Here is a 13,683-nt window from a genome sequence, read left to right on the forward strand (position 1 = left end):
CGCTGATTCCGAGCGAAAAACGAACCCTGGAGGGAAATGGATTGAGAAAGAAAAAGACAGTAAGAAGGCAAACAATTACATTTAATGAAGAAGCGGCTTACTATTATCAAGTTATTTAGAAATTAAGTAAAAATTAAAATAAATAACAAAGTAAAAACACATATATAATAATGTTTGTGTCTCTGGTAATGTTATGGCCAGGTTGTCAAGAGAGAATCGATAGCTACTCACAAATTTCACGGCCAAGCCCTTTCTTTTACCGATACCTTCAATCTTCGAATGGTTATAACTTTCTTCTTTTGTTGGTGTTACGTTGTATCGACTCAGCCTAGTCCTATTACGACACAGGCTGGGTCTGGAAAGGAAGCGACGTGGCATTAGTCGAGGTACAGACCCGGTATTTGCCTGGTATGAAAACGGAAAATCATCTTCACGGCTGCCGACTGTGGATTTTCAACCACCATTTCCAGAATGCAACCTAACAGCTAAACGGCTTTAACCGTGCAGAGAAATAGTTCGGTAATGGTTACAATTCTTCCCTTTTCTACTGTGATCAGGATAAGGAGAGGATGATTATCTTTTTGCATTTTCACTTAAAACACTAATCCCTACCATCAAAACAACCATAATTTCTTTTTTGTTGAGCTAATTAATAATTCAGTTTATGGGCTATAAATACCGAATTTGTTAAATCAAGTTATTACAGAGGTAAACAATCCTTTCATCAAACGATATTGATACAAAGTATATCCAGCTCCGTACTTACCATGAAGGATTTGTTAACTCTGTGCCCAATCGCCTTTGCCTTAGGAATTAACTTGATACTAACATCTATTGTAGGTATAGTGATTCGCATAGTCACTTGAATCTCAAGAAATAGAAGTCTCGTTTCTGGTTTTTAACTTTTCTGAAATCCTGATGAGGAAGCAAACGTACAAAGCAGTCTTTGCTGTGAGAGCTAGGCAGCCTTTAAATAAACCGTATCATCATTGTTTGTGTTAATTTATTAATTTAGTAGAATTAGCTCAGAAAACACGAGAGTGAGTTTCAATTTTAATATCGCGCCATATTGAGACTTTCATTTCAACAGAAGAAGTTTCCACAAAAATTCTTCGGTTTCTTCTTCTAACTCCGAAACTTTGTAGAAAGGTGGCGACCATTATGGAGTATTTTTCCTATTTTGCGTTTTCCATATCAGGGTTTCCGTAGTCTGTCATGTATATCGGGCAACCACCGGAGGTTCCCCGTTCAGGGTAATCTCACCCTTGCCTACTGTATTTAACTGTATCAGACTGTATTTGTCATTTCAGAATACATGACCGTAATAGGCTGCCATCCTGCATTTTGCAATTGTTAATAATTCACATGATTTCCCGGCAAGATGGAATACCTCCTCTTCTACTAATGGGATCGTCAACACTCTGCAATATTTACACAATTCAAAGCTCCGAAGTCGGTTCATTGACCAACCTTTTAATGTCCATTCTTCAACGCCGTAAAGTAGCATCGATAAAATATAACATTTTACAACACACCAATGAGTTACAAAACGGAGGTCATAGTTGCATTCAGATACACGCTTCTTGCAATGTTAATTCTGGTTTTTAATTTTTATATCTGGAGCCTATTCCTGTGTTAGCCAGCAGCCTACAGTAGGTCCACTGTGAAACGCAATACTTTTCTTCTTGCTGATAACTATGAATTTGGTCTTCTGGATGTTTATTTTAATCCTAGAACAACACAGTGTCAATTTCATGGTCGCCACTTAAATTACTTAAGCGTTGAAACATTCATGTTAAAATTTTTATTATACCTCTTTTTATTGAATTAGAGTGTATATTTACAGTATTCCTTCTTTTTACATCTTTTTACAATTTGTTTTACGTCGGAACGACGCAGGTAGGTCTGATGGTATAGGAGAGGCCTAGGAGTTGGAAGGAAGCGGCCGTGGCCTTAATTAAGGTACAGCCCCAGCATTTTCCTGGAGTGGAAATGGGAAACTACGAAAAACATTCTTCAGGGCTGCCGACAATAGGGCTTGAACCCACTATCTCCCGGATGCAAGCTCATAGCTACGTGCGCCTAACCGCCCGGCCAACTCGTCTGATCCTTCTTTTTAAATATGAATTTCTTCAAAAATAACAATACGACATGACTGGGTTATATAATTACCCTATTACGCACTATAACTACTTGCTGAATAAATTATTTCAAAATTACTTTTTTCTACGCATGGATACCATCACAGAATAATACAACGTTATTCATTGACTCCTGAATACCGGCGTACCAAGTGTTTTTTTTTTCTTATTCTTGTATCTTGAATGACTAGCAACCATTTTTACTGTACATCATTTTCCAATGAGCAGGTTTTTCATCATTTGATGATGATGATGATGGTACTTGTTTTAGGTGGTCTAATATCTAGGTCATCAGTCCCCTTTCATCATCCGTTGACACTACTTCATAGGCCTACTCGTACTCGGGATCATCGTCTTCAACTGTTACATCTTAACCGTCACCATCAGCTCCTTACGATAGTTTGGTCCTTTTATAAGAAGATTGAAAGGCCAAAATGACATGAAACGCCCTCGCTATCCCCAGTAGGAAAGGAAACATGATGCGTGATTGATTTAGAGGAAGTTCTTAACCAAGGAAGACCTTGCTTCTTACTGCACAGATAACATACAATCGTAAGTACTAGGAGGGCCGACCCCAAAATAAAGCATTGACTATGGTTCCTTGACATCTCAGCTCCAAACTCGATTCTAAATGAGTTTTGTGTGTTCCAGTGAAATAACAGCCATAATTATGTCACGCAGGCACGCTGCCTAAATGTTGCTACTTTGAAGTGGCGGGCTCGTGGTGCTCTCTCTCAGATTTATGTCTAGTTCCTATATTAGTACAGGCTGTCCTATAATGTGAATTTAGCAAAGTGGGCTACATCCAGGTATATCGAAAGGTATTCCTAACTCAAAGAAACACGTAGGCTAATAATGCTCTTTTTCAGTTGAAAGGGAGTTGTTTTATTGTGTATTTTGTCATACAACAGTTGAAAGAATTATCTGTCGAATTCCGCTTCTAAATTTCGTAAGTGAACTTTCCATTAACCAGATTTCTCTAAATAACCACCGTTATTCTTAAAAGTTGCCATTTGCGTAAGTGTCGAAACTTAAACGCCCTTTCTACTGTATCATCAGCTTAGCATTGTATAGTCACTTACGCCTATTTCTGAGGTAACATCATCGGCATTGTAACAGATGATGCCGGGGACGAGTTTGAAGTAGCATCCACAGATTATGAAAAATGGGACTTTGATCTGGATATTGGGCCCTTTAAATAACAAACATCATCATCATCAGATGATGGAAAACCAGTTCATTGGAAAATAATCTACGGTAAATATGGTCTCTAGTCATTCAAGATACAGGAATAAGAAAGCTGTAGCTAGTTGTTCTTTTAAATAAAATTGTGCAGTAGATTTTAGAATTCAGAGACTGAATATTATGTTTCTAAATTTCTGTACATCTCATTAAATTGTTTGTCTATGTGAAATTATTTCCTTGTGTTTTCCGAATTTGATTTTATTACTATGCTTATGTATATTTAAAAAAATATTAGATAACGAAATATTAAGAAACGAAAATAATTACTATCCGAGCCTAAGTTATCACGTTTGAAGTTAAGGTTAATGTATTATCCATTAATTTACGGAGAGTTCGCAACTAGGAGATAATATTAAAATGTAATAAGTGTTACATATGCAGCTCCTATCTAATGCCATCTCATTCTTACTTTACCCAAAATTAACTATAGCGCATTCTAAGTGCAGTATATTACTTGTGTTGTATTCATCTACTATATCGGAAGTTGATTAAGGTTTCGATAAAACAACATTTCTTCTGAATATGTATCATTGAATAATTCTCAGTTATTCATTGACTTGACTTGACTACCTTACACTAACAGGGATAAAATACTCACTTCTTCTAACAGAGGTAGATTTTCTTGCGAGGAAGTAAACCTACTAACATCTCCTTCCTTAATTCAATCTCGTATAATATGCAATTGAACGGGAAGAAATATAAAATGAACAGATAATTAATATGAACAATAAATTCTAGAAAATATCAATATTTTTTCCCATATGTACAAAAATATTCAAAATGAAACTATTCTTTTTAGCCAAATACTTTGGAAATAAATACTAATACTGAAAATATTACTCAGTAGCCTTCATAACTTACTTAAATACAAATAAACATCCACAGTTACTATTGTGCTTTCATTTCTGCTAAAATTACTGTTTACTTAACAATATGTCTAGGGTCGCGTAGCTGTGAGCTTGCATTCGGGAGATGGTGGGTTCGAATCCCACCAGTGGCAGCCCTGAAAATGGTTTTCCGCTGTTCCCCCATTTTCACACCAGGCAAATGCTGGGGTTATGGTCGTTATCTTTCCAATCTCAGTCCTTTCCAACCGTCACGTCACTGAAGGCCTTCCATGTCTAACGATTTTTAGAAGGCAGTGTAAATTTTCTTACTTTCTTACTTCCAACTTACATTTGAGTTTTTTAAATATTGAGTACCTACCGTACCTGGCATGGATTTTTATACACAAATGTTTACACTTTTGAATAAATATGTAAGGTACAAAGTACTAACGTTCATGGTATGGTATTCATATCACAGTGAAAAATTATTTACATCGCCAGCCATTTCGAGTAGAGAATAACACAAACTTATATACTCATTAACATCCATTTTAAGATTTTTCCTTTCTTTTCTGCTAAAATTATCATTTGCTTCATAATATCCGATGAATTATGAACAATCATTTTGCACATCGGAGATACGTAGTATAAAGATTTTCTGTGAAGGAATATTTAGTGAATTATTTGGGATATTGAGCGGATAAAAATGAATGTTGCATTCCAGTCTGTTATTAAAGTATTCACTTTATAACATAGCCTAAAAGATCTGTGGTTGTCACAAAGGTGAAATCTTCAGACATGTTTGTATCATACATTGTTTGGATTTTTAAAAAATGAAAAGGCACGTGAGGTTCCGTTGTTATGGTAACATCAGTAGTCATGTAAAACTTGCTTTTGTTTTCTGTTTGTAATTTATTGAGAAGATCGAGACGTTTACGTTTTTACTACTCACACCTGGTGGACAAATCATCAGATCTTGTATAGTGTTAATGATCAGACTATTGGTACATTATTGAGATCATTTTAAGATGCGTTGACGATGAATCAAAACATCTCTGATGGAAGTTTTAGAATTTATTTCAAAAATATTTGTGGAAAATGTTCAAGTTATACCTGTAACTTGTGAATAACAAAGGTTCACGGTTTGTGGCATCTGGCTGGACAGCAAAACCAGTGTGTTGCCAGGAGAAGACGCAGTACAGGTGGCTGGCTGAGGATGACCTTGGTACGCACTCTGAGGGATATATAAACCCCGACATCAGCCCCAGAGGACACAGCTTCTTCCAGCTCGCTCACCACAGCACCAACAACAACCGCTCCAAGATGCAGATGGTAAGTATAAGGGACGGGGAACCGCTAACACTTTTGATCGAACTTCAGTAAATATTCTGTATTCATTTAACTAACACCTTTCTTCCAAAGAAAGGGGTTATTTCTTATAAAATATAATAACAGTACCTCTCTGGAGGCTTTCTCAGGATGTTGAGGCCAAGGTTCTATGGTTCTATCCACAAGTTCTTTGAATAATTATAATAATAATAATAATAATAATAATAATAATAATAATAATAATAATAATAAAAGCGTGATAGCCGAATTACATCTTTACTCGCGTCTCACAAAGTTGCCACAGTACGAATCCCGGCCACTGATTGCGTGATTTTTAAGTCAGATTTCATATACCTGTGGATCGGATTCCATTTAAAAGAGGCTACAACCTCTTTATCACCTACCCCGTAAAACGGTCTTTTTTTGTTAATCAATTATTAACACTTCATTAACTTCTGAAGGTCTTCGTTAACAGTGGGAAAAGAGGGGACCGGAACTAGGAAGGCCTTTGTTAGAGAATGGCTCCACCATTTTTGGGGGCGAAATGGGAAATCACTATAATCCGTAAAAATACTTACAACTAATAATAATAATGCTACTGATTTTAAGTCCTACTAACTACTTTTGAAGGTTTTCGAAGACTCCCGCAGGAGTTCTTTTACGTGTTAGTAAATCTACCGACACGAGGTTGACGTATTTGAGCACCTTCGAATACCACCGGACTGAGCCAGGATCGAACCTGCCAAGTTGGAGTCAGAAGGCCAGTGTCTCAACCGCCTGAGCCACTCAGCCCGGCTTTACTTACAACAAGATGATCTGCGCATCATCCTAGAACAACTGCAAGCAATAGCAATAATACTTTTTTACCTTTACGTCGCACGTGGCAACGATGCGATTGGAAAGAGAATGAAGCTGCCATGACCTTAATTAAGGTGCAGCCTCCGCATTTGCCTGGTGTGAAAATGAGAAACCACGGTAAACCATCTTCATAGCTGCCAACAGTGGGGTTCGACCCCACTGTCCCCCGGATACAAGCACACAGCTGCACGTCCCTAACTGCACGGCCAACTCGCCTGGTCAGAATTTTATCCTGAGAGGATTCATTCCACGTGCTAATAACACACGTTCTTGCTCTTATGCACTCATGCTATCCGATTTATGAAGTTCAATCCCATAATTTTGAGTACAGATTGCAAACGCTTATCAACCTGCTAACGTTTTTGACTTCCAGTATTGAATACTATTTTGCTATTTGCTTTACGTGCACCGACACAGATATGTCTTACGGCGACGATGGGATAGGAAAGGCCTAGGAATTGGAAGGAAGCAGCCGTGGCCTTAATTAAGGTTCAGCCCCGTCATTTGCCTGGCGTGAGAATGGGAAACCACGGCAAACCATCTTCAGGGCTGCCGACAGTGGGGCTCGAACCCACTATCTCCCGCTTACTGGATATTGGCCGCACTGCAGCTATCGAGCTCGGTCAGTATTGAATAAGGGAGTCGTAAATTTAGAACTATATCACAAGCTACCCTGACCACCTATTATTTCCTTGGGTACGTCTTCATGTGCTGGCTCCATGCTGAATTAAATTCTTGTGTCTACGGTCGAGCGCGTGACTCTCGGCCAATAATAGTTACTTTTATTTTGAAGCTGGCCAAATCCATATATTTCTTGCGTTTATGAAGACGCATATAAAGGAGTCCAGTGAACGCATGAAATGTCTATCCTGAAAAACAGTACATCTCGGATGGTCCAACTCGCCTGCATCTGCTTGAACCCGCAACTAGGACTTCTGGTGCTGGCTAAACTGAGGCGATCTGATGGCGAAAAGAACGTCAAAATAAGGGTCAGGAGCCGACAATCAAACCTTCCAAAGTGCCCTCAGTAAGTTGGCTCTCAACACATAACCGAAGAATCTTAGTGCTTGTTGTTGGATTCTAGACGACAGTCGGGCTAAAATTCCGAGTTCTTTCAGTATGGAGTCATTACTGGCATGCGTTGTCCGTGCCCGCCTCTTGGCCATGATCGTTAAGGTTTCAACTCTATGTGGCTGACATCGTGATAACAAGTAGGGCTGATGACCTAGATGTTAGGTCCATTTAAACAACAAGCAACAAGCAAGCAGGTATATACTCGTGTCCTCATCCCGAGGTGGTCCAGCTCAGTGGAAGTGAGCTGCATGTTCCATTTTAACCATATACAAGCCCTCCTGACATTCTTACATTTCTGACAGTACCAGAAATCGAACCCGGGCCACCGAGGACGGCAGCTAATAGCTGTAACCGTTATGTTAGGGTTCAAGCTGGTTCGATTTCCTTTGGTCGAAAAGCTTTTGCACCATCTGAATGTTGGTTGGCAGGGTAAGAGAGGTGGTGGTATACAATGTCTAATCACTTGATTGCTTGCCAAAAGCCTGGATTCAATTCCAAACCTCTTCGCAGTGAGGGCACATAACGCTGTTGGCGGTGATTCGTTCGTCGCATTGGGAGGTTAAGCTTGGTGTAAACCCTTGGTGCTATTCGACAGAAGTAGGCTATGTGCCGGCACCGAGTTTCACTTTCTGCTCCCTGCTCTCATATATCACGTTATTCAGTTCATCTCATTAACTCATCTGATGAGATCGACGTCAGGAAGGACATCCGGTCGTAGAAACTCGCTACGAAGATTCATATAATTTCATACCCGACTTCGTAGAGAAACGGTGAAAGGGTTGGATACACAGTGCTATGTGTAGTCCATAGAATGCGTAGCATCCTTCTGTAGCACCCCATCTCTAAATGGATCAGTTCTTCGCTGATCACTCTTGTTTACTGCTCATGTGTCAGCAGCATGTAGCGACTGAAAAAATGATAGTTTTAGACAGTGCTGAAGTACGAAAGAACCAGGATTGGGAACGTAGCGGCTGTAGCCTTAATACTAACCCCAGCTGTTGAGGTATGGCGTTCACCTGATTTGAATGTGAGAAACTATGAGAAGCATTAAACTACCCACGTGGTGTAAAGGTAGATATCCATTTTCATACCTGGTCAGTGCAAAGACGTTGATTCAGGTCTGAGGACTGGGACGGTAGTCGTTGTACTACGTTAGACCAACCGAGGAGCTGACTGGAGTGAGAGGTGGCGGACCCAATCATGAATGCCAAGCAATATAGCAAAGGATGTCATACTAATCATGTTACACTGCAATATCTGCAGAACAACTAGCTGGGTAGCAGTCGTCTCGGCACGTCAATGTTCCACGGATTTATTTGTTTTGTGAAAAACCATTTATGGCTGCCGACGTAACTTTCACCTACACAGTCCGCACACGCAGACAACGTTCTCGATCTTTAGCTTTATTATTATTATTATTATTATTATTATTATTATTATTATTATTATTATTATTATTATTATTATTATTATTATTATTATTATTATTATTATTATTATAGGTATTTCCCTAAAACATATATAGAGTGGTTATAAAGAGAGGAAGTTATCTAGTTATGATGATAAAGACCTGCTTGGTTCGACCGAAATGAAATGGCTTCGATACCTCGCCAGAGTCTTCCATTTCTAATCAGGCACGCAGCCCTCGAATACTCTCAGCCTGAAACATAAATGAGTACTAGGTTATTTGTCAGGTGTAGAGGTGGTCACTATAACCTATTTGATGCTGACGTTATGTAAGCCGAATTAGAGATGTTGCGTGTTCGTGTTAAAGAGAATGCTGTTGCCTCATTCTAAACTGTACAGTATTTCCAAAAATAGAACACGGGAATTCGTGTCCTTGCATCTTCAATATAACATTAATTTTCATTAATTTATGAACCGCTCTAACAGGATGTGTGCTCAAGGCATAATAGATGATAAAATATGTTGAAATCTTTCAGTCACTGAAATAGTCTTTAGAACTTTTAGAGTCTATATTTTTAAAACATAGTTTAGAACATTGCCAATCTTTGTTGTATCGCTATAGTTCTGGGGAAAGATGAAGTCATCATCTGTTAATAGATCTTAAACGACGATATCATTTGTTATTAGTGCAAAATTTTCCGACTCGTTGGCTGAATGGTCAGCATACTGACCTTCGGTTCAGAGAGTCCAGGGTTCTATTCCCGGCCGGGTCGGGGATTTTAACCTACATTGATTAATCCCAATGGCCCGGGGGATGGGTATTTTTGCTGTTCCCAACATCCCTGCAACTCACACAGAACACTATACTCCACCACACGAAATTAACATAGTGCAAAATTTAATTTATTTATCGTATGTTATTTGCTAAGATCATTAAAAATCATGTCTTAATTTTAAGGGCATGCAGTTACATTTGAGTAGCGTTATAGCTCTCTAGATCATTCCTGGCAAACTATTTTCTTCGGTTGTTCAGTTGCTGGGATGATGCTTAATTTATTGTCCCAGATTTATGACATAATACTGAAGCATTTCACTGAAATAATAATGTTTTCTATCAGTACCACCTGAGTAATGGATAGGTAGTTCTCGAACATCAGAAGCTACTCTCTATTCAAATTAGGGCCATCACTGTACAGGTCATGAAGGTCCTTTGTGTGTTAAAGGTCTCCTCAACCCATAACTTCGGCACTAGGTGGAATATGTCTGACCGCTTTTGGTGTAGACTGAGTGAACGTCATTGCCATGAAGTCTCGTCTTTAAACATTTAAAAAAAGTACAAGTTGCTTTAAGTCGCACTGACACAGATGGACCCTCCGAGGTGAGAAGGAAACGGCCGTAGCCTTAATTAAGGTGGGGAAACCACGGAAAACCATTTTCAGGACTGCCGACAGTCCACTATCTCTCGAATGCAAGCTCACACCTGCGCGCCCCTTATCACACGGCCAACTCGCTCGGTGTACTGCTTTACTGAGTTGATCCACCCTGGGCGAATTATGTATCAATGTCGACGTTTCGTTCTCAGTACCAGGTCGCTCTGCTGTATGTCAGCGCTCCTATCAGCTGATGTGAAACTCTACGTAAACTGCTGAAATAATCTGGAGATTGAGGATTCTGTCATGCGCCGCCAAGAACGACAAGGAGTGTTCGCGTGGATGCTATATCTCTGCCCTCTTTGACAAAAGGCGCTCACACCTTCACCTGGGCAAGCTAGAGGATCGGGATCTGGATCGGATGGTATTTTCTAGTTTCACATAGATTCGATAAATAACAGACTATCCCAAAGTCTACTTTTTAAATTTTTATTCTTACAAAATGTTTTTTTTTAATTTTGTAGTTTTCTACCAATGAACTTATTTCTTTGAGTTTTCTTTTTTTTTTTGTTTCTTTATAAATTTTCTATATGTATACTTATGTACGAGTTCCTTCTAAACTATTCTGTGATTTAATGATTCAGTTCAGTCACCACTGATCTGCATTTAGGACTGTCGCCCGGGTGCCACATTCCCTATCAGTTGCTTAACTAGTCTCTTCTTAGACGATTTCAAATAATTTGGAAATATACCAAACATCTTTCTTCATAAATTATTCCCATCCCTAATTTCTTCTTTATCTGTTTACCGTCCAGGGTCTTTTTCCCTCGGACTCAGCGAGGGATCCCACTTCTACCGCCTCAAGGGCAGTGTCCTGAAGCTTCAGACACTGGGTCGGGGGATACAACTGGGGAGGTTGACCAGTACCTCTCCCAGGCGGCCTCACCTGCTATGCGGAACTGTGGCTTTGCGGGGGGGGGGAATATTGAGAGGGATAGACAAGGAAGAGGGAAGTAAGCGGCCGTGGTCTTAAGTTAGGTACCATCCCGGCATTTGCCTGGATGAGAAGTGGGAAACCACGGAAATTTACTTCCCGGATGGCTGAGGTGGGAATCGAACCCATTTCTACTGAGTTGACCTCCGGAGGCTGAGTGGACCCCGTTCCAGCCCTGGCACCACTTTTCAAATTTCGTGGCAGAGCCGGGAGTCGAACCCGGGCCTCCGGGGATGGCAGCTAATCACACTAACCACTACACCACAAAGGCGGGCATCCCTAATTTATCTTCTTATAAACGAGTATTTGCCCGAATTTTCCCCCCTGAATTCCAAATTTATTTTCATACTATGATCCTTCCCTCTTTTAAAAAGTCCGTTCAAGCTTATTCGTTCACTATCGACATTCCACCTTGCCTCTCCGCTGACAGCTCGGAACACACCACTGAGTCGAGTAACTCGTCTTCTAAAGTCTTTTGTTGAGAAATGTGCTTGTGAAGTTATTTGAGAGTCCACCAATCCAACCAACCATCATTTCTGGTGCTAAATTGGACAGAACTAATGGAAATAAACAAAAAGTGACGGGCGGTAGGTAGTCGCCTTGCGAGCGCTTATGCGATATGAAAGATGGCTAGCGGACTTGGTTTGTGACTGAACCCGCGAGCTTGAGAACACTCGTCACTTAATCAACACACAAAGAACGATCAAGGAATATTTCGGTCATGAGTTGTATTTTTCTACTGTGAATGAGTCTGGTCTGTTTTACCTGGTGCTCGTGTCCGCGATGAAGGGAGACTTCAGTGTCTGACTACTTTATACCGTTCAGAGTTGATGACAGTCTTGAGCAAGTGTTCAATAACAATGAATAATTTTCCCTAGACCTTTTCCAATATCTTGGGATTGGCGCTTCGTGAGTATTTGGTCCAGTTTTACGACCAGCTGCCCTTCCTGACGCAATCCCTATATGGATGGATGTATTCGCTATTGTATGTTTCTGTGAGGCCTGCTAGTGTGGTATGTTGGGTATAGGTGAAGAGGAACAAAAACACTCAATCCCCGAGCTAGAAGAATTATCTATACTCATTTGAAATCCTTGAGCCGGCCAGAAATCGAACCCAAGCACCTCTGAACCGAATACCATTATGCTAAACATTTAATCAAGGAAGTGGATGAATAAAAATGGATATATATATATATATTAATAATTGTATCAAGGATATGATTGAACGTGTCATCATTCTCACTTAACAAAGAATATTTCTAGATGGTAAGACCAAAATACCACGTGCTTAAACTGGAATTATTATAACATATTATGGTGAGGTGCACAACTTGACTAGGAGATAACACATGTTGGTTTAACTCCACGTCTCATTGTGGCCTCATCGGTGCAAAGGACTCGGACGCTTGGGTCGATAGTAAGGGGTAAGGTGCGGTGCATCGTTGTGTACGAAGCCTCAGGCAAAAGAGATGTGGTTTATTGATAGCTATACTCCTTTATGAGAAATACTAATGAACGTTGTTTTCTTGCCAACAGCTCGCCGTCGCCTTCCTGTTCATCGCCGCCGCCAGTGCTGCCAGCTTGCCTGTAGTTCCCTTGGCTGATGGCACCAGCAGTTCCACAGTGGTACACAACAATGGCGCTGGTGGCAGTTACTCTTACACCACGGTGCAGAAGAGTCTGGGTGGTCTGAACTACCCCCAGCCTGTTGTGGGAGTGAACCAGGCACAGGTGAAGACTGTCACTCCCGTGGCGCAGAGCGTCTTCATCCCTCAGGGCCACGTCTCTCCTGTTGGCCAGACCGTCGTGTACCAGCCCGCTGCCATTCCTGTCCAGCCTGCTGGTGTTCCCATCCAGCCAGGTCTCGTCTATAACGGTCTGGGTGGTGTGAGCGGAGTGGTCCCCGTGCAGTACCCCATCGGCTCTACCTACTACAGCATCAACAAGCAGTAAGCAGCCGGCCCCAGGAACTTCTTAGACGATGATGATTTGGCAACAGCTCATTCTCTAACTTTCCCCTTCTTGATTGTTGAGTGTAAGAAGACGTCTGTTCTATCTATGTTTTGTAGTAAAAATTAAAAAATAAACGTTTGGAATCTTTTCTTCCAAAATTTGACTATTTTTCTTCAGAATTTTATGGTACGAATCCCTCTTAGAGTATATATTCCCATCTCTAATGAATGCATTGTGCAAGTCATGTACAAGTTTAGGTAATCGTTGATTAACTAGTCGTATGGCCTACAAGAAAAGGTAAGTGATTTAATTTTTCCCTTATACACACTTCTGGTTACCTCCTACCAAACAGAAGTGAACAAGAAAATTTTTTCAGAAATATTTTAGAATTTCAATCCAATATACAGTTAAAGAAATAATTCGCTATGATCAATCGTGCAAATTCATTGTCATAGCGTACAGCAGTGACTGCCAGCTTTGGCCCT

The 13,683-nt window shown here is 40.3% G+C and overlaps 1 protein-coding gene across 1 annotated transcript; it reads left to right on the forward strand.

Annotated features, from left to right (window-relative positions):
• Positions 1-5,507: 5,507 nt before the first annotated feature.
• On the forward strand, positions 5,508-13,292 carry LOC136866465 (uncharacterized). Its single transcript, XM_067143458.2, has 2 exons — positions 5,508-5,545; positions 12,782-13,292. The coding sequence occupies exons 1-2, from the start codon at positions 5,537-5,539 to the stop codon at positions 13,196-13,198; spliced, it is 426 nt and encodes a 141-aa protein (XP_066999559.2). The 5' UTR covers positions 5,508-5,536; the 3' UTR covers positions 13,199-13,292.
• Positions 13,293-13,683: the final 391 nt, after the last annotated feature.

This window comes from Anabrus simplex, chromosome 1 (genome assembly GCF_040414725.1).
Source record: "Anabrus simplex isolate iqAnaSimp1 chromosome 1, ASM4041472v1, whole genome shotgun sequence".
Classification (NCBI taxonomy): Eukaryota; Metazoa; Arthropoda; class Insecta; order Orthoptera; family Tettigoniidae; genus Anabrus; species Anabrus simplex.